This window comes from Pygocentrus nattereri, chromosome 13, assembly GCF_015220715.1.
Source record: "Pygocentrus nattereri isolate fPygNat1 chromosome 13, fPygNat1.pri, whole genome shotgun sequence".
Taxonomy (NCBI): domain Eukaryota; kingdom Metazoa; phylum Chordata; class Actinopteri; order Characiformes; family Serrasalmidae; genus Pygocentrus; species Pygocentrus nattereri.
This window is the reverse complement of record NC_051223.1, coordinates 19,943,389-19,962,412: the sequence shown is the minus strand read 5'-3', so window position 1 is coordinate 19,962,412 and position 19,024 is coordinate 19,943,389. Positions and strand designations below refer to the sequence as shown.

Here is a 19,024-nt window from a genome sequence, read left to right as displayed (position 1 = left end):
AATATTTTTTTTTTTCATGCAGTGCAATGGATGCCCCATTTTACATCCCTAATTGCTATGGTAACATTTTATTACATGTTTAATTATGTGTGTCCTGTTCTAAATCAGGGATGTGCGTGGTCGTATTCAGAGGGTGATTGCTGAAACATTTGGGCTGGACTCCTCTCAGATGTACCTCACAAAGCCTACGTTCTTCTCTCACATTAACAGCACCAGCGCCAAGACTACTCATGATGAGTACTGGCACCCACACATTGACAAGGTAACACACACACACACACACACACAAATCTCAGAAGAATGCTCAAACACTGCCGGAAAATCTTATCCCCAGTTATTTGGATACTCTTGTGTGTGGTCAGAGGTCTAATGTTCTGTAAAGACTTGCTGCAAATTCAATTACAGCATTTACAAAAGAGCCTGCAAATGTCTAATGTAGAAAATGACTATCACAGTTTAAAACGTATGCAGGTTTCAAGGTGACAACCATCCATCAGGTTCTTAACATGACACCTGTTTACAAAAAACAACAGCTTTATATATGGCTGTTGGTATTTTGCACTGTTGTGTAACTGACTCATTCTATTGTTATTCTGTATTTTTTTTTGGGAAATACAACAGTGGGCAGGATTTTCCCTAAACTATTTTGCCTGTAGCCAAGTCTTACTTGTTTATAAGCTTTGATAATGAACTGTTTTTATTTTCTCTTAAATTGTTTTAAGATGTGTGTTTGATTTGCAGAGTTTAGGAATGTGTACAGGCAGTGTGTTTTAAACAGGCAAGGCAACTTCCTCTGTTCTGCTGTAATTGGGGTGGGGGACTGCTTGACACTTGGCCTGACTTCAAAGCAGCATCAGCTGAGGTGATCGGAGCATCCAACTAGATGCATGGAAGAGCCAAGAAAAAAAAATAAAAATCCCCATCTGTTTACTGGAGGAAGCATTTATAATTGATTGAAGTTCTTTTAAAGGAGCATTCCAGTCAAAATTAATATGCATGAAAACTGTTTAGAGGCTTTTAACCAGTGCACATCAGACTCAGTTTGCCTGGAAAAAAAGGAACTAGTTCACCTCATTAGTGAATGGAAAGCAGTTGTGTTCTTCATGGATCATAGAAAACATTCCCTATCTCACTAAAACAGAACCAGCACTGCCTGTTCAGAACCTTGTCTTAATTCCTATACAAGAATAGCAGAACTGCTCTTAGATCAGCTTATAAGACATGCCTAGCACACCGGAATAGGAAGCAACACAACTTCCTACTGTTTATTGATTCATTCATTCTCTTTTTCTCAGAACGCTAAGCCCAGGTTAGATCCTGAGTAGAATGAAAGACTCAAATGAAGAGGAATTCCATCTGCACGTTATTATACTGTTATTTTATGATGTATACTGTCAGGAAAAATGGGTACAGTACAGGTTTTTGTCCCCCAAGGTGAAAGTGAATGCGCTCTCAAAGGTAAAACATGGTCCTCAGGGTCTAATAGTGTGTCTTAAAAACACTACATTCACTTTCTCAGGGTAAAGGTGTATATTTATACATTTTTAACCTTTTATTTTAAATAGAAAACCCAGTGCAATTTAGAAAAAATAATTGCAGTGGAATATGGTACAATTACAGTGTTGTGCAAGTGTCATAGACCACTCTTCTTTTTTTTTTTTTAATTTCCACTATGTATGAGTTATTAATTTTTCAGAGCCAGGGACAAACACAGAAATTTACACAGAAGCCTTTTCAGGGGACTTTCATTTTGTCAAAGAAATCTGCAGGGATGTTCATCCACACCTCCAAAGTTCAGTTGTATAAACTGGTTGCATTTTTTCACAATCCAAAGATTTCCAATCTCATTTAGTTATGTTGCGGTCTGCACATGTGTGTTGGGGTATTCAGTCCCTTTTTCTGAGAAATCAGCAGCTTCTTAATTGGGAAATTTTCCTTTTTTCACTAATGGCTTCTTGTCAGCTGCACATCCTTTCAGCAGAGTTGTCTTTTTCACAGTAAAAGGATGAACAGAAACACCTGTGGATTTTCTTTCAGATCTGAAGAAAGAGTGGAGCTTGATTTTCTCCCTTCTCTCAAAGATGAAAGATTTAAGTACTGTTTATCTGATGGTCACAGTTTTGGTGTTCTACCAGGTTTTGCATGCTTGTTAGTATTCTCATTTTCTCTACATCTTTTAATCATTTTTTGGAACTCCAGTTTTGGAAACTCTCTGGAAACTCTTTATAAACGTTGCTTTGACTTTCCGCTTCCTTATGCAAGCACATTATTTCTTTCTAATTTTCTCAGGTTAAGGTACTGAAGAGGGGCACTCAAGGATACCACAGTGTAACAATATTATATCTTATACAGGATCACTATATCATACAGAAACTATATCATTATGACAGAAAAAGATGAATTTCACTCAAACTTTCTCTAAATGTATGTATTCTAAATTGGGTATCAACATGGTGTCGTAGCTATTAAAGGTTGAAACCGTGGATCACATACATTTTCTCTTTCATAGTGCTGTGATCGCAGTAAAGCATGTTCAAGCATGTTTAATGAGCTTGGGACATGATTGAACATGCATGTCTATTAGTACAGTGTATCAAGCTCTTTGTCTGGAAGCAGCTTTAATTTCTGGAGAATGAATGTCTTTTGATGCCAGATGTAAAAATGCATAGCATTTTGAATTCTATTGATTCTGTTTCACAGCATGCCTGTATTAGAGAGGTGATAGTATGTGTGTTTGGGAAGGGCGGATGGTGTTCCAGTTCTTTGCCTCTTTCTTAATTCAGGTCCCCGTTCATGTTTTTGAGTCAGCGGTATAAATGGCATTCAGAAATTTCAGCACAGCCATCATCTGCCAATCCGTACCACACTTTCCCTAATTGCCCTGAGCCCTCCCACATTTACATAGAAATGGATTATACCACACTACTGTTAACATTCTGCCATTTTCTGTGCTGGCAGCATTTGCCCCTGTGAGATTGGAGAAGAGTTTTTGATGTGTTTATGGTAAAAAGAGAGCTATTTCCACTGGGATTTCTGCTATTACTGGTTTTTGAATAGGCACTGGTAGCAGACAAGATAGGAAAGGTCATACCATTTGGAACTGTGAAGTGTGAAGAAGTTAAATCTGTGGTTCTTCACCTAGCAACATTGGCTAGATTGAGCTTTCCCTTCAAGAAGCAGAAGATGTCTAAAATCAGTGGGAAAGTTTCAGTGCCTCATACAAACACTTGAACTTCTATTAAAACGTTTCCCAGTGCAAAGCCCAGTACATTTAACATTGTAGTTAAATGTGAATGTTTGATTAATATAATATATATATTACTATAAGTGTTTTGATAGTTTTCCAGGTCTTGCGTGGATAAGTCTCATTTTCTCTACATCTTTTAAAGGATTTTTTGAACTCCAGTTTTGGCACGTTTTGAAATTATTTAGATTTTATAGTTTTTTTTTTTTTCTTACTTTTTCTTTTCTCATTCAAGTACATTGTTTTATGTCTTTTGTCCTTAGGTTAAGGTACTGAAGACAGATCCTTGAGAATACCACAAAATATCAATGTTAAACTTGAGGGTAGAATACCATGCAACATTAAAGATCCTCAGCGGCAAAAGCTTTGTTTTGGAATGAACCTGCTGCTGTAAATGCTGGTCATTAGCCAGCATAGATAAAAGTATAGCCCTGTTCGAGCTGGATTAGCTGGAGGTCTTGCAATGTAATTTGTAAGGGATTTAACTGGCCGATTCAAAGTATCTGTGTGATTTTTCCCATACGAGCCCAGATAACTTGGATCAAAACATCATAGCCCGGATGTTCACTTGAGATAAACGAAAAACAAACTTCGTCAATACCAGATAGAATAGCATTAGGCTACTAAAGTGGGTTCCTTCAACTTGACAAATACTACCCCGCTGGAGAAATCACAGTGCCCTGTGAAAAGTACCTTCAATATTTAATTTCACTCTCCTGATTTAAAAAAAACAAAACAAAACAGTTGCCAAAAAATGTCCTGATGTCTATCATCAGGATTTACTATTAAAAGTTACTGAAGGAGCTCTGTGTTTGGTAAGTTATAGGACCTAATTCATTCTGGAATTATTACTAAAGAGACTTGTAAAAACTATGCATGTGGCAGATTTGTGTTGGATTAAAATCACAGATCTCACCTGTGATCACTCAACTAACAGTATCTCCCCAAATACAACTTATCTAGGCTTGGAACGTGTGCCTTTACTACAGTCCTTTATTACATCTGTGATTTTTACAGGTAACATATGGGTCCTTCGATTACACATCATTACTCTACCTGACAGATTATGGTGTGGATTTTGGAGGAGGGCGATTCATCTTCATGGACCCGAACAGCAACCGAACAGTGGAGCCTCGAGCAGGTAAACAATGCTTTACTGAATGGCATTTAAAGTCTAAGACTGTGTTCACGTGTTGTTTGAACTGAATGATGGATCTTTTAAATGCCATACAAAGGTGTCTCTCGCCTTTATGCTCTAAGCAGATGTTCAGTTTTTGAACCAGGTTCTAAGTAGTGCTGAGATTGGCGTGATGGCTGGGCATCAGTGTTTTATTCATTTTTTTTAGTACACAGACTGCTGCGGTAAAACCTTGGATCGAGGCTGTCCCTATTCTCTGGAATGTAATGGTCTTTCAGACTGAAATACGTTTTCATTCTTTTTCATTCATCTCTTTTTTTTTTTTCTTTTCCCCTTCAGTTCTCTGTACAACCTCAGCCCATGCTGAGGAAAGCACCCCAAGTGCAAGTTTGTGTAGTGCTGCATAAGTAACTGGTTCCATGCTGCACAGGCCTCGTATCTTTAACGCCTCATGATGCTTTGAAGTTGAAAATGATAAATAATTATTACTCAAATAAATTATTAATGTAAATGTATTTTTGCTCAAGCCACTAAACTCTTTGGATTTGCTGAATTAATTACCATTAATTGCAGGCCTGAAAGTAGCTTCCTATGTCCTTTCAGAACTTCTCTGCTTAACTTGCTGATAAACCCTGCACATCTGCTGTCAAATGATCTTAAAATAATGATATTTGGAATAAAATATCTGTATTTGTATAATGGGGCCCTTGCAGATAAATTTATGGTCAGTAACGATTTTAAGTCTTTGAAAATTCTAACCAACATGGCCAGATGTCATTTTTTGTTAGTTTTCATTTTATGCTACAGTTCCTTACTGACTGATATGACTGTCAGCTGTGAATTATGGAATATGTCGGTCATTTCTCAATGGTAATGTTTCTTAATGAAACCCAGTTCTAGATAACTCCACCCCTTGAAACTTGCAAAACGCCAACAGAGAAAGTAATACCACTCTGAGTTTAACTTCATTTTGACCCAAACAAAGCCTGTTAACACGATCACACAATTCCAGTGAAGCACATGCATGGCTTTGCAAACTACCTCATCTTTCTTATAGAATATAAAGAGTGTTGGACAGAATGGCGCAGTTTTCTTGAGCATAACCCGAAACCCAAACCCGTCTTGCTTAATTCAAGTAATATTAAACCTAGTGTAGGAAAGTGAATGTTCACCCTTGTTAGCTTTGCGCTAATATAACACAGTAACACAGACAGGCTAACAGAAATGAGTGTTCTTGTATTGTTGGTGATTTCTGGTGAAACAAAGATGAAACCCATATTCCATTACTTTTAGTTTTTTTCCACTTGCTGTGGCAGTGTCTCCCGCAGCGAGCCTTAACTTGCGAGGAGGGTGTCATAATCAGTGGGCGGTAACGTTGGCTGACTGTTGTGTACACTGTCACGTTGATTCTTACTCCAGGACTTGCCTGTGTCATGTGCACCTTTAACAGAATTGAAGCAGAATTAGTGCTGCATCTGCAGACGTGGCCACAACTTTGATGTTGTTTCCACATTTGAAAAAGTAATGTTTAAACTTCAAGACTGACGTTTATTATTACAAAGCAATATATTTCAGTTTTTAGTAAAACAATGACTTTATGCAGGGTTCTTGTCTGCTGCACGTAGGAGACAGGAGCACATGGAAAAATCTATGAGTGCAACCTCGGTATTAACCTTTTTATTCTCTCTTTGTTCTTTATTTCTTCTCCTCGTCAGAGATGTTTAATTCAGCAGTCATGTTTTCCCTACATGTCCATGTGCTTTTCTTTACAATATCTGAAAAATATTAGGTGCTATAAATTTCAGTCATATAGTATTTATGATTCTTTCCTCCTTGCAGTTTCTTCCATTTCAGCTATGTTCCTGACTTTTTTGTAGCAACAGTTTGTTGCCTATTTGGCCTGTAAGCCTGTTTGCTGTAAAGTCATTTCATACTTGATTTATTTGAAATACGTAAACATGTATTTTTTGTGCTTGTTATGCAGAAAGTGCATGAAGACGTAATAAAAATCAAATGGGCTCATTTTGGAATTTAAAAACCTGTCAGTGCTACTGAAGAAAGAGCAGTGCTGATAGTACGATCAATGCAGCATGCCTACTCTTCTTCTTCTTATTATTTTGGCTGCTCCCTTCAAGGGTCGCCACAGCGGATCATCTGCCTCCATCTTGCCCTATCCACTGCCTCCTCTACTTTTACACCAACCATCTCCATGTCCACCTTGACTACATCCATAAAGCTTCTCTGAGGTCTACCTCTTCTCCTTCTACCCGGCAGCTCCATCTCCAACATTCTTTGACCAATATATCCACTATTCCTCCTCAAGACATGTCCAAACCATCTCAACCTGGCCTCTCTGGCTTTATCTCCAAACTGCTCCACCTTCACTGTCCCTGTGATCTGCTCATTTCTAATCTTGTCCATCCTTGTCACTCCCAACAAAAATCTCAGCATCTTCATCTCCACCACCTCCAGCTCAGCTTCCTGTCTTTTAGACAGAGCCACAGTCTCCAAACCATACATCATAGCAGGGCGCACTACTGTCTTGTAAACCTTCACTTTTACTTTGCTATCCTTCTGTCACACATCAGCCCTGACACCCGTCTCCACCCACTCCATCCTGCCTGCACCTTCTTCTTCACCTCTTTTCTACACTGTCCATTGTTCTGGATGGTTGACCCAAGATATTTGAAGTCATCCACCTTTACGATTTTACCTTTACAGCATGCCTACTCTACAAACTTTAATAACTCACATAACGCATTTCCCTTATTTTAAGGTCAGTGCAGTCAAAGTAAACACTCCATTCACAAGATTTTTCTGTTGTATAGAGGTATGATGCACAAAATTAAAAAATAAGACATTATTGGCTTTAATTTGGTGGGGTCATGTTGGCTAATAGTGCCAAGCATGGTGTTGCAAGCTTTTTCAGAGAGCTCGTAAGATGAGACCACAGCAAAGGCAAAAAATGTGAGTCTGATTGGCAGGTTAGTTAAGCTTCTTGTAGCTTCTTCTTCTTGTAACAAATAGACCAGTTTTTCCCTTAGCATTTATTTGTTGTAGCGTTTTACAAAACTGCGTTTTTTGTACTTCCACATAATAAATACATAAAATAAAGTAGTTGGCAGGTTTTCAAAACTTGTATTTGAACTGATGCTCCTAGGTCAAAATTCTGTATGCATTAAAAACAGAAATAAGAAGCGAAAGCATCGCGTCTTACTCATACAGTAGAACCCTGCTTTATGGTAGAATTACTCATTAAACTCAGATAAAAAGCTCAACGTTTCTACTCTACATCTCCTCCTAATGGGTTTCTACTATACACCTCCTCCTAATGTGTTTCTACTCTATACCTCCTCCTAATGTGTTTCTACTCTATACCTCCTCCTAATGAGTTTCTATTCTACACGTCCTCCTAATGTGTTTCTACTCTATACCTCCTCCTAATGTGTTTCTACTCTATACCTCCTCCTAATGTGTTTCTATTCTACACGTCCTCCTAATGTGTTTCTACTCTATACCTCCTCCTAATGTGTTTCTACTCTATACCTCCTCCTAATGTTTCTACTCTATACCTCCTCCTAATGTGTTTCTACTCTATACCTCCTCCTAATGTGTTTCTACTCTATACCTCCTCCTAATGTGTTTCTACTCTATACCTCCTCCTAATGTTTCTACTCTATACCTCCTCCTAATGTGTTTCTACTCTATACCTCCTCCTAACATGTTTCTACTCTACACGTCCTCCTAATGTGTTTCTACTCTATACCTCCTCCTAATGTTTCTACTCTATACCTCCTCCTAATGTGTTTCTACTCTATACCTCCTCCTAATGTGTTTCTACTCTATACCTCCTCCTAATGTTTCTACTCTATACCTCCTCCTAATGTGTTTCTACTCTATACCTCCGCCTAATGTGTTTCTACTCTATACCTCCTCCTAATGTTTCTACTCTATACCTCCTCCTAATGTGTTTCTACTCTATACCTCCTCCTAATGTGTTTCTACTCTACACGTCCTACTAATGTGTTTCTACTCTATACCTCCTCCTAATGTTTCTACTCTATACCTCCTCCTAATGTGTTTCTGCTCTACACGTCCTCCTAATGTGTTTCTGCTCTACATCTCCTCCTAATGTGTTTATAGTCTATACCTCCTCCTAATGTGTTTTTGCTCTACACCTCCTCCTAATGTGTTTTTACTCTAGACCTCCTCCTAATGTGTTTTTACTCTACACTTCCTCCTAATGTGTTTTTACTCCTAATGGGTTTTTACTCTATGGGTCCTAATGGGTTTTTACTCTATACCTCCTCCTAATGTGTTTTCGCTCTATACCTCCTCCTAATGCGTTTTCGCTCTATACCTCCTCTTAATGTGTTTTACTTTACACCTCCTCCTCCTAAGGTGTTTTTACTCTTTACCTCCTCTTAATGTGTTTTCACTCTATACCTCCTAATGTGCTTTCACTCTATACTTCCTCCTAATGTGTTTTCACTCTGTACCTCCTCTTAATATATTTTTTACTCTATATGTCCTCCTAATGTGTTTTCTACTGTCTCCTCCTAATGTGTTTTTACTTTATACCTCCTCCTAATGTGCTGTCACTCTATACCTCCTCCTAATGTGCTTTCACTCTATACCTCCTCCTAATGTGTTTTTTACTCTATACCTCCTCCTAATGTGTTTCTACTCTACACCTCCTCTTAATTTGTTTTACTCTATACGTCCTCCTAATGTGTTTTTACTCTACACCTCCTCTTAATTTGTTTTACTCTATACCTCCTCCTAATGTGTTTTTACTCTACACCTCCTCCTAATGTGTTTCTACTCTACACTTCCTCCTAATGTGTTTTTACTCTACACCTCCTCCTAATGTGTTTCTATTTTACATGTCCTCCTAATGTTTTTCTACTCTATACCTCGTCCTAATGTGTTTCTACTCTACACCTCCTCCTAATGTGTTTTTACTCTACACCTCCTCCTAATGTGTTTCTATTTTACATGTCCTCCTAATGTTTTTCTACTCTATACCTCGTCCTAATGTGTTTCTACTCTATACCTCCTCCTAATGTGTTTTTACTCTACACCTCCTCCTAATGTGTTTTTACTTTACACGTCCTCCTAATGTGTTTTTGCTCTACACCTCCTCCTAATATGTTTTTACTCTAGACCTCCTCCTAATGTGTTTTTACTCTACACATCCTCCTAATGTGTTTTTACTCTACACCTCCTCCTAATATGTTTTTACTCTACACCTCCTCCTAATGTGTTTCTACTCTACACTTCCTCCTAATGTGTTTTTACTCTACACCTCCTCCTAATGTGTTTCTATTTTACATGTCCTCCTAATGTTTTTCTACTCTATACCTCGTCCTAATGTGTTTCTACTCTACACCTCCTCCTAATGTGTTTTTACTCTACACCTCCTCCTAATGTGTTTTTACTTTACACGTCCTCCTAATGTGTTTTTGCTCTACACCTCCTCCTAATATGTTTTTACTCTATACCTCCTCCTAATGTGTTTTTACTCTACACCTCCTCCTAATGTGTTTCTGCTCTACACGTCCTCCTAATGTGTTTCTGCTCTACACCTCCTCCTAATGTGTTTATACTCTATACCTCCTCCTAATGTGTTTTTACTCTACACCTCCTCCTAATGTGTTTCTGCTCTACACGTCCTCCTAATGTGTTTTTGCTCTACACCTCCTCCTAATGTGTTTTTACTCTACATGTCCTCCTAATGTGTTTTTACTCTACACCTCCTCCTAATGTGTTTTTACTTTGCACATCATCTTAATGTGTTTTTACTCTACACCTCCTCCTAATGTGTTTTTACTCTACACTTCCTCCTAATGTGTTTTTACTCTACACCTCCTCCTAATGTGTTTCTACTCTACACGTCCCCCTAATGTGTTTCTATTCTACATGTCCTCCTAATGTGTTTTTTACTCTAGACCTCCTCCTAATGTGTTTTTACTCTACACCTCCTCCCAATGTGTTCCTGCTCTACACGTCCTCCTAATGTGTTTCAACTGAACACGTCGTCCTAATGTGTTTCTACTCTACACCTCCTCCTAATGGATTTTTACTCTACACCTCGTCCTAATGGGTTTTTACTCTATACCTCCTCCTAATGTGTTTTCGCTCTATACCTCCTCCTAATGCGTTTTCGCTCTATACCTCCTCTTAATGTGTTTTACTTTACACCTCCTCCTCCTAAGGTGTTTTTACTCTTTACCTCCTCTTAATGTGTTTTCACTCTATACCTCCTAATGTGCTTTCACTCTATACTTCCTCCTAATGTGTTTTCACTCTGTACCTCCTCTTAATATATTTTTTACTCTATATGTCCTCCTAATGTGTTTTCTACTGTCTCCTCCTAATGTGTTTTTACTTTATACCTCCTCCTAATGTGCTTTCACTCTATACCTCCTTCTAATGTGCTTTCACTCTATACCTCCTCCTAATGTGTTTTTTACTCTATACCTCCTCCTAATGTGTTTCTACTCTACACCTCCTCTTAATTTGTTTTACTCTATACCTCCTCCTAATGTGTTTTTACTCTAGACCTCCTCCTAATGTGTTTTTACTCTACACCTGCTCCTAATTTGTTCCTGCTCTACACGTCCTCCTAATGTGTTTCTACTGAACACGTCGTCCTAATGTGTTTCTACTCTACACCTCCTCCTAATGGATTTTTACTCTACACCTCGTCCTAATGGGTTTTTACTCTATACCTCCTCCTAATGTGTTTTCGCTCTATACCTCCTCCTAATGCGTTTTCGCTCTATACCTCCTCTTAATGTGTTTTACTTTACACCTCCTCCTCCTAAGGTGTTTTTACTCTTTACCTCCTCTTAATGTGTTTTCACTCTATACCTCCTAATGTGCTTTCACTCTATACTTCCTCCTAATGTGTTTTCACTCTGTACCTCCTCATAATATATTTTTTACGCTATATGTCCTCCTAATGTGTTTTCTACTGTCTCCTCCTAATGTGTTTTTACTTTATACCTCCTCCTAATGTGCTTTCACTCTATACCTCCTCCTAATGTGCTTTCACTCTATACCTCCTCCTAATGTGTTTTTTACTCTATACCTCCTCCTAATGTGTTTCTACTCTACACCTCCTCTTAATTTGTTTTACTCTATACGTCCTCCTAATGTGTTTTTACTCTACACCTCCTCTTAATTTGTTTTACTCTATACCTCCTCCTAATGTGTTTTTTACTCTATACCTCCTCCTAATGTGTTTCTACTCTACACCTCCTCTTAATTTGTTTTACTCTATACGTCCTCCTAATGTGTTTTTACTCTACACCTCCTCTTAATTTGTTTTACTCTATACCTCCTCCTAATGTGTTTTTACTCTACACCTCATCTTAATGTGTTTTTACTCTAGACCTCCTCCTAATGTGTTTTTACTCTACACCTGCTCCTAATGTGTTCCTGCTCTACACGTCCTCCTAATGTGTTTCTACTGAACACGTCGTCCTAATGTGTTTCTACTCTACACCTCCTCCTAATGGATTTTTACTCTACACCTCGTCCTAATGGGTTTTTAGTCTATACCTCCTCCTAATGTGTTTTCGCTCTATACCTCCTCCTAATGCGTTTTCGCTCTATACCTCCTCTTAATGTGTTTTACTTTACACCTCCTCCTCCCAAGGTGTTTTTACTCTTTACCTCCTCTTAATGTGTTTTCACTCTATACCTCCTAATGTGCTTTCACTCTATACTTCCTCCTAATGTGTTTTCACTCTGTACCTCCTCCTAATGTGTTTTTTACTCTATACCTCCTCCTAATGTGTTTCTACTCTACACCTCCTCTTAATTTGTTTTACTCTATACGTCCTCCTAATGTGTTTTTACTCTACACCTCCTCTTAATTTGTTTTACTCTATACCTCCTCCTAATGTGTTTTTTACTCTATACCTCCTCCTAATGTGTTTCTACTCTAGACCTCCTCCTAATGTGTTTTTACTCTACACCTGCTCCTAATTTGTTCCTGCTCTACACGTCCTCCTAATGTGTTTCTACTGAACACGTCGTCCTAATGTGTTTCTACTCTACGCCTCCTCCTAATGGATTTTTACTCTACACCTCGTCCTAATGGGTTTTTACACTATACCTCCTCCTAATGTGTTTTCGCTCTATACCTCCTCCTAATGCGTTTTCGCTCTATACCTCCTCTTAATGTGTTTTACTTTACACCTCCTCCTCCTAAGGTGTTTTTACTCTTTACCTCCTCTTAATGTGTTTTCACTCTATACCACCTAATGTGCTTTCACTCTATACTTCCTCCTAATGTGTTTTCACTCTGTACCTCCTCTTAATATATTTTTTACTCTATATGTCCTCCTAATGTGTTTTCTACTGTCTCCTCCTAATGTGTTTTTACTTTATACCTCCTCCTAATGTGCTTTCACTCTATACCTCCTCCTAATGTGCTTTCACTCTATACCTCCTCCTAATGTGTTTTTTACTCTATACCTCCTCCTAATGTGTTTCTACTCTACACCTCCTCTTAATTTGTTTTACTCTATACCTCCTCCTAATGTGTTTTTATTCTACACCTCCTCTTAATTTGTTTTACTCTATACCTCCTCCTAATGTGTTTTTACTGTACACCTCATCTTAATGTGTTTTTACTCTATACCTCCTCCTAATGTTTTTACTCTATATCTCCTCCTAATGTGTTTTTACTCGATATCTCCTGCTAATGTGTCTTTACTTCATACCTCCTCTTAATGTGTTTTTCTCTACACCTCCTCTTCCTAATGTATTTTACTGTACACCTCCTCCTCCTTATTGTGTTTTACTCTACACCTCCTCCTAATGTGGTTTTGTTCTAAGCCTCCTCTTAGTGTGTTTTTACTCTATACCTTCTCCTAATGGGTTTTCACTCTTTACATCCTCCTAATGTGTTTTTACTCTATACCCCTTCCTAATGTATTTTTACTCTACACCTCCTCCTCCTAATGTGTTTTTGCTCTACATGTCCTCCTAATGTTTTTTTCACTCTACAGCTCCTCATAATATGCTTTTACTCTCTACCTCCTCCTAATGTGTTTTTACTCTACACATCATCCTAATGTGGTTTTACTTTACACATCCCCCTAATGTTTTTACTCTACACCTCCTCTTAATGTGTTTTTAATCTACACCCCCTCCTAATGTGTTTTTACTCTACACCTCCTCCTCCTAATTTGTTTTTTGTCTATACCCCCTAATGTGTTTTTTACTCTGTACCTCTTCCTCCTAATGTTTTCATTCTATACCTCCTCCTAGTGTTTTTACTCCGTGTCTCCTCCTGTTATGCTCTACTTCATCACCTAAGTGGTGGTGGAGCCTGACTGTAGTACAAGAGAATTAGTTATAATTATCAGTAAAGACTTCTACCCTGACCATAGCTCAGTCCTTTCTCTGAATCAGTCATTCATCCATGTTTTAAAAACAGATTTGTTAACCCTCTTTTTTTTTTCTTTCCACTTTATGTAGCCTTTGGCACATGCTACATTTTCACATGGTCCACAAATAGCCAACTAATAAGCCTAGTGCAGATAGAAGTGCCCTTTTGACTGCCGTTTTAGTTGAAATTCTTGTGATAATCTTTTATTTGAGTTTAGCATGACTGTGATTTATCAGCTCAGTGAAGGACCAGTATTGTAAATGAACTACATGCACAGAGAAAAGTCCCTTCTTTTTCTTTTCCCTTCTTCTAAAACATCAGAAAAACTGCTTCTTGCCTTGCACTGACTAGACTTGAGAGAAGTACTACTGCTTTGTCGAGTAGGGTGACACCTGATCGCTCAGCATTCTCTGAGCACAAGGAAGGCATTTGGCAGGAGAAGGGCGAATGAAGATTGGTCTATATGCTTTTGCAAAGCCCTTTCTCCTGAATACACATGGGTCCTTGAAGCAGAAAAGAATGGCGTATGGGCTGCAAGAAATCAATAACAGAAAATTCATAAATCTCAAAAGTGCCATGATATACAGCATCATTGTCAGTGCTTGGAGAAACATCTTGCATGTATTATTCATTAGCTCAGTGATGATCAGTTTGGATGATCAGTCTTCGTTCTGCCAGCTGTAACTGAATTGGTGCACAGCAGGTTTTGGAGGGGCCAGTTTAAAACAGCTGCTGTGGTCCTTCTCTGCTTGGCTCAACCAGTGTGTTGATTAGCCATCGTGTGCAGATGATGAACCTGTGAACTTGTGAGGTAATTACTACCCTGACTGGTACCTCTTCAGTTCCAGTTCGATTGACAATCAGCCTCCCTCCTTCACCCAGGAGGAGGGGAAGAATGGCAGACATTAGTCAGTCGGGAGACACAGTGCAAAATTAAAATTGAAGGGGGTTGGTGTGAAGGGCACAGAAATGAGGCAAGGAGAGTGACAGGTGAAGAAACAAATCTTGGGGCTAAAACTGATATAAGCCTGCAGGGGAGATTCAGACGAAAGGCCTAAGGAGAAGAAAAGGTAGAATAGAGGTGTGCTGGGAAAAGGGCACGTCAGCACGTCACAGCAGGGAAATTGACACCTGGTGCTGGAGGAATCCATTGGGAGAACAGCTGCTTTCTTAGATTGGAGAATCACAGCCACAAGCCCCAGAGGAACAGCATGGCCTTGCTCCTCAGTGCTCCTCACACACTCAATGCCCACTGTGTTAATAGGAAGTGACAGGTGCATTCCTGCTGTTCCCTGCTCAAATCAGATGGGGAAATTAAATGCACCATGGGCACGCTTTTTCGCTTGGGTTTTGTCTGGATGGTAGGATGGAGGATACAGAGATAAACAAACACCCTCTCAAAAATATAAATGGCTAAAAGGCTTCTTCAGAGCAAAACCATCAAACAACCACTTTTGGCTTCCTACAGAGCTTTCCAATGGATGCTTCTTTAAAGCGCTATTTTGTCTTAATTTGATGTGCCAGTGCGAAGAGCCTTTAAGTTTAAAGAACTTTGTTCTTTACTAAGTTCTATACTAATGATTCACCAAAGTGAAAAGTCAAAAATCAAAACCAGAAACCAGAAAATGCTGACGATAAATAAAAACGCTACACCAAATGATCTTACTAAAATGATTACAGTATTCATTGTAGTATATAAATGAATGTGAAGAAATCCAGTGTCCTCGACAACAGAGAATGGTTGGTTATCCTCTTGGCACTGTCATTTGTGAATTTTTCCATTTCAAAAACTGGGGCTAAAATTGACATCTGTGTACTAATTGGCTTTTTATTCTTTTTCTGCTTTTTTGTTTATTCTGCATATTGTGCATGACGTGTTTTCAAATGGCATCAGACCTGTAGTGAAGATGTCCTTGGTCCTTGTAGCCTGTCTTAGTACTCAAACAGAAGAGTCTATTGTCCTTCATAGAAACTGGAAAATAGTTTCACAAAGCCAGCATTTCACTCTGCTGCTGCTCGTTTTGAACAGACTAAGCACGTGAATTATTCTGACCAAGACAGGACAGTGAAAGGAAACAGTGTTTTTAATCAGTTTTTCTTTTTGCCATCAAAATTATACTTTGAAGCAGCCATATTTAATATAAATAGCACTTCTGAAATGACTCTTTTTGACCATTTTTGGTGGCTGAAATTATAATGCTTCGCTATTAAGCTACCCGGACAAAAGGTTACCTTGCGTGATTAAGGTGGTAATTACTTCAGACTCCTGCAGATGATGTTGCAAGAGAATGACTGGCCTATAAATACCTGCGGGGTGTGCGATGGGTTTCAAAGATTGAGAAGAGGTGGTACAGTGCAGTGAAAGTCTCATTCGATGTGTCGCAAAGCAGATGTTAATGATTGGCAAAAAGGATTGACTGCATGTGTGAAGAAAGTAACTGAATTTGTAGGTGTATCGAAGCATATAGTCATACGGGTCTACCAGCAGTGGCAAAGATCCCAGTCTACAGGAAATTCTCATCAGAATTGTGGCCAAAAGACAAAACTGATGGACAGGGACCACCGACATGTTTCCTGGCTTGTGAGTAAACAGCTTCTCTTCCAGGCAATAATTGCTTCTCGAAGTCAACGCAGGTCCTTCACAACCAATTTCTGAAAGAACGCTCCATAGGGAACAGCATACTATGAACATATGGAGCAGAGTGGCACGCAAAAGGCTTTTGCTCCCTTCTGCTCACAAAGTTGCACGGGTACAGTGGGTGAAGAGACAAAAATTGGACTGTTTATGACTGGAAACGTGTTATCTGATCAGATGAATCTTGTTTCTGCCTGTATGTGAATGATGTTTGGCATCATGTTCATTGCAGACCTGAGGACTGTGTGCAAGGTGTGGTTCAAGCTGGAGGAGGCTTTTTGAAGTACTGAGGGTGTTTTTAATTATGCAGAAAAGGATCCTTTGGTTGAGGAGACAGTAAATTTGAACCACATTTGTCTACATTGAGCTGCAGGACAACCAGGTTTTGCCCTTCACTTATCATTTTACTGAGGAACATAAGATTTCTACCTCTGTATTCCAAGATGACTGGCCTGCAAAATCCTCAGATTTGAATCCCCTTGAAAAACTACCTGGAACAACAAGCAAGACGCTGGGGAAGCCATCCATGAAATGTGGTCGAACTGCACCATTCTTTGATGCAAGAATGGTTGAATATTGATGTCGCCTACATCCAGAAACTTGTCCAGTCCACACCAAATCAAATTGCAGTTTTTATTCATGGAGATATTACATGCTATTGGGTACGTTTCAGTCACAGGTGACAAATTTTTGTCCAGTGAGCTAATTTACCAAGTACCAAGTTGGACTGTACATTTAAGGCAAGAACAAATTAGGCACCTTTATTACTTTATTACTGCTGTAATTAAGTATGTTCAGTTTGTATGTTAAAAAGAAACAAAAGGAGTTTAATGTGCCAGACTGGCAGCTTTAATTGAAGGGTATATAGGTCCATATCGGGTGCTTATAGGTCCATATCGGGTGCTTAAAAATTATAACCCTCCTTTTATCAAATCCTGCCATTCCTGCCCAGCTGCATGTTCTTAAATTGTTAGTCCATGCACAAGAGAGCCACCAAAACTTTCAGGTAAATTTTGCATATGGCATTTTCATGTGACGTATGCTGATGTTGGGACGTACCAGTAGTAAATGTAACAAGAAATGTAGTCAGATAATTAGGCAGGTCAAAATTAACCGTGAGTAAAAAAGCAAGAGCACTCTATTGAGCGCGAGCTTAGCAATAGCGAACAACTGGCAGACCACAGTAGCAGAACACAGAAGAACACTTTAAATCATGAACAAAATCCTCTTTGTAACTGCTGTAGAGCGCAAGAAGAGGAATAATGTGTCGACGTTTTAAAATGTCAAAGTTTACCACAGCATGCAAATCATTGGTAACTCAGGAACAGAAGGTCTAGGTGCATAAAAAGCCTGGCGCAGTCTTCTGGACAGATGAGATGAACATTAACCTGTACCAGAGTGATGGAGCGAGGGATGATATAATGATCCAAACATACTAACCAAAACATACTAACCCATCTGTGAAGCATGGTGGCATTGGCCTGTGGAACTGGAGAACTTGTGTGGCTTGGTGTGACTGCCAGCAGAAGCAGGATGAGTTATGAATTGTATAGAGATATCTTAACTGCCCACATCCAACCAAATGCAGTTAATGGTCTTGTAGAAAGACAAGTTGAAATACACCACTAAAGCAGCTGTGAAGCTTTTCTCTAAACTAAATAGAGTTTTCTGGACTGACCAGGATTTGAACCTTACAGAGCATTGCTCATACTGAAGACCAGACTGAAGGCAAAAAAAACACCTAAAAGAAGCAGGAACTGAAAAAGTTTGCAATACAGATCTGGTAGATCACCACCAGGAAAGATGCCAGAGATCCCTGCATGCAAGCTGACGTTCTGGACCAGGAATCCAGTTTCTGGTCCTGGATTTCGCAGTCATTAGTTATGACACTAAATAGCCAGTCAAATACATCAACAGGTCAGCTAACTACCAGTGATTTATTAAGTAAGAGACTGGAAAATGGATTCAAGGTTCCAGGTTTGAGGACCCCTTTTCCACATTATAGATACATAGTCTTTGCTTCACTTCAAATCCAGCGTGCTGGAGTAGAGTCAAAACGACTAAAGACGTCACTTTTCAATTGCTTGACTCCACATACCAGCACACCGTATGCCTGTTATATTTTTTATACGCCAAGTAATGACGATGAAAATGATGCATATTCAAACATATTGGCTGAATAAACTGCTGGTCCTAGATTGTCTGTATCATTAAAATACCTTCCCCCTCCAAATGATCTTCTTTACTATGCTAATTACACCAAGCTATCAGATAATCCTGTCAGAGAGTTTGAGGTGCTAAAAACATGACATCACTTTGAATCTTCTCCATGGAAAGCATATAGATTATTAGTTATGGAAGGTGGAGTGTAGGTGGAATATATGAATGCCTTAAAGAGCTGACTCTGTTGTACACTGCTGACAGAGTGGGTGTAGCTTGTTACTCTTGGCCAGGCTCTTAATTAATTTTACCCTGTCCACTATGTGTTTCCTTCATCATCTCTATGCTGCATGAATAATTAACCGTTTGCAAAACAATGATTGACATGCCTCTCAGCCAAATGCAATCATCTCTAATGCTTCTTCTTCCTTTAAGCAA

At 39.0% G+C, this 19,024-nt stretch overlaps 1 protein-coding gene across 2 annotated transcripts in view; it reads left to right on the top strand.

Annotated features, from left to right (window-relative positions):
- Window positions 1-19,024, top strand: part of uts2r2 (urotensin-2 receptor 2) — a 35,843-nt gene that overhangs the window by 13,670 nt on the left and 3,149 nt on the right. For both annotated transcript variants that reach the window (XM_017695868.2, XM_017695867.2), the window contains 2 exons: window positions 109-262; window positions 4,262-4,385. In XM_017695868.2, coding sequence (XP_017551357.1) covers window positions 109-262; window positions 4,262-4,385 — 278 coding nt within the window. The remainder of the gene's footprint in view (window positions 1-108; window positions 263-4,261; window positions 4,386-19,024) is intronic.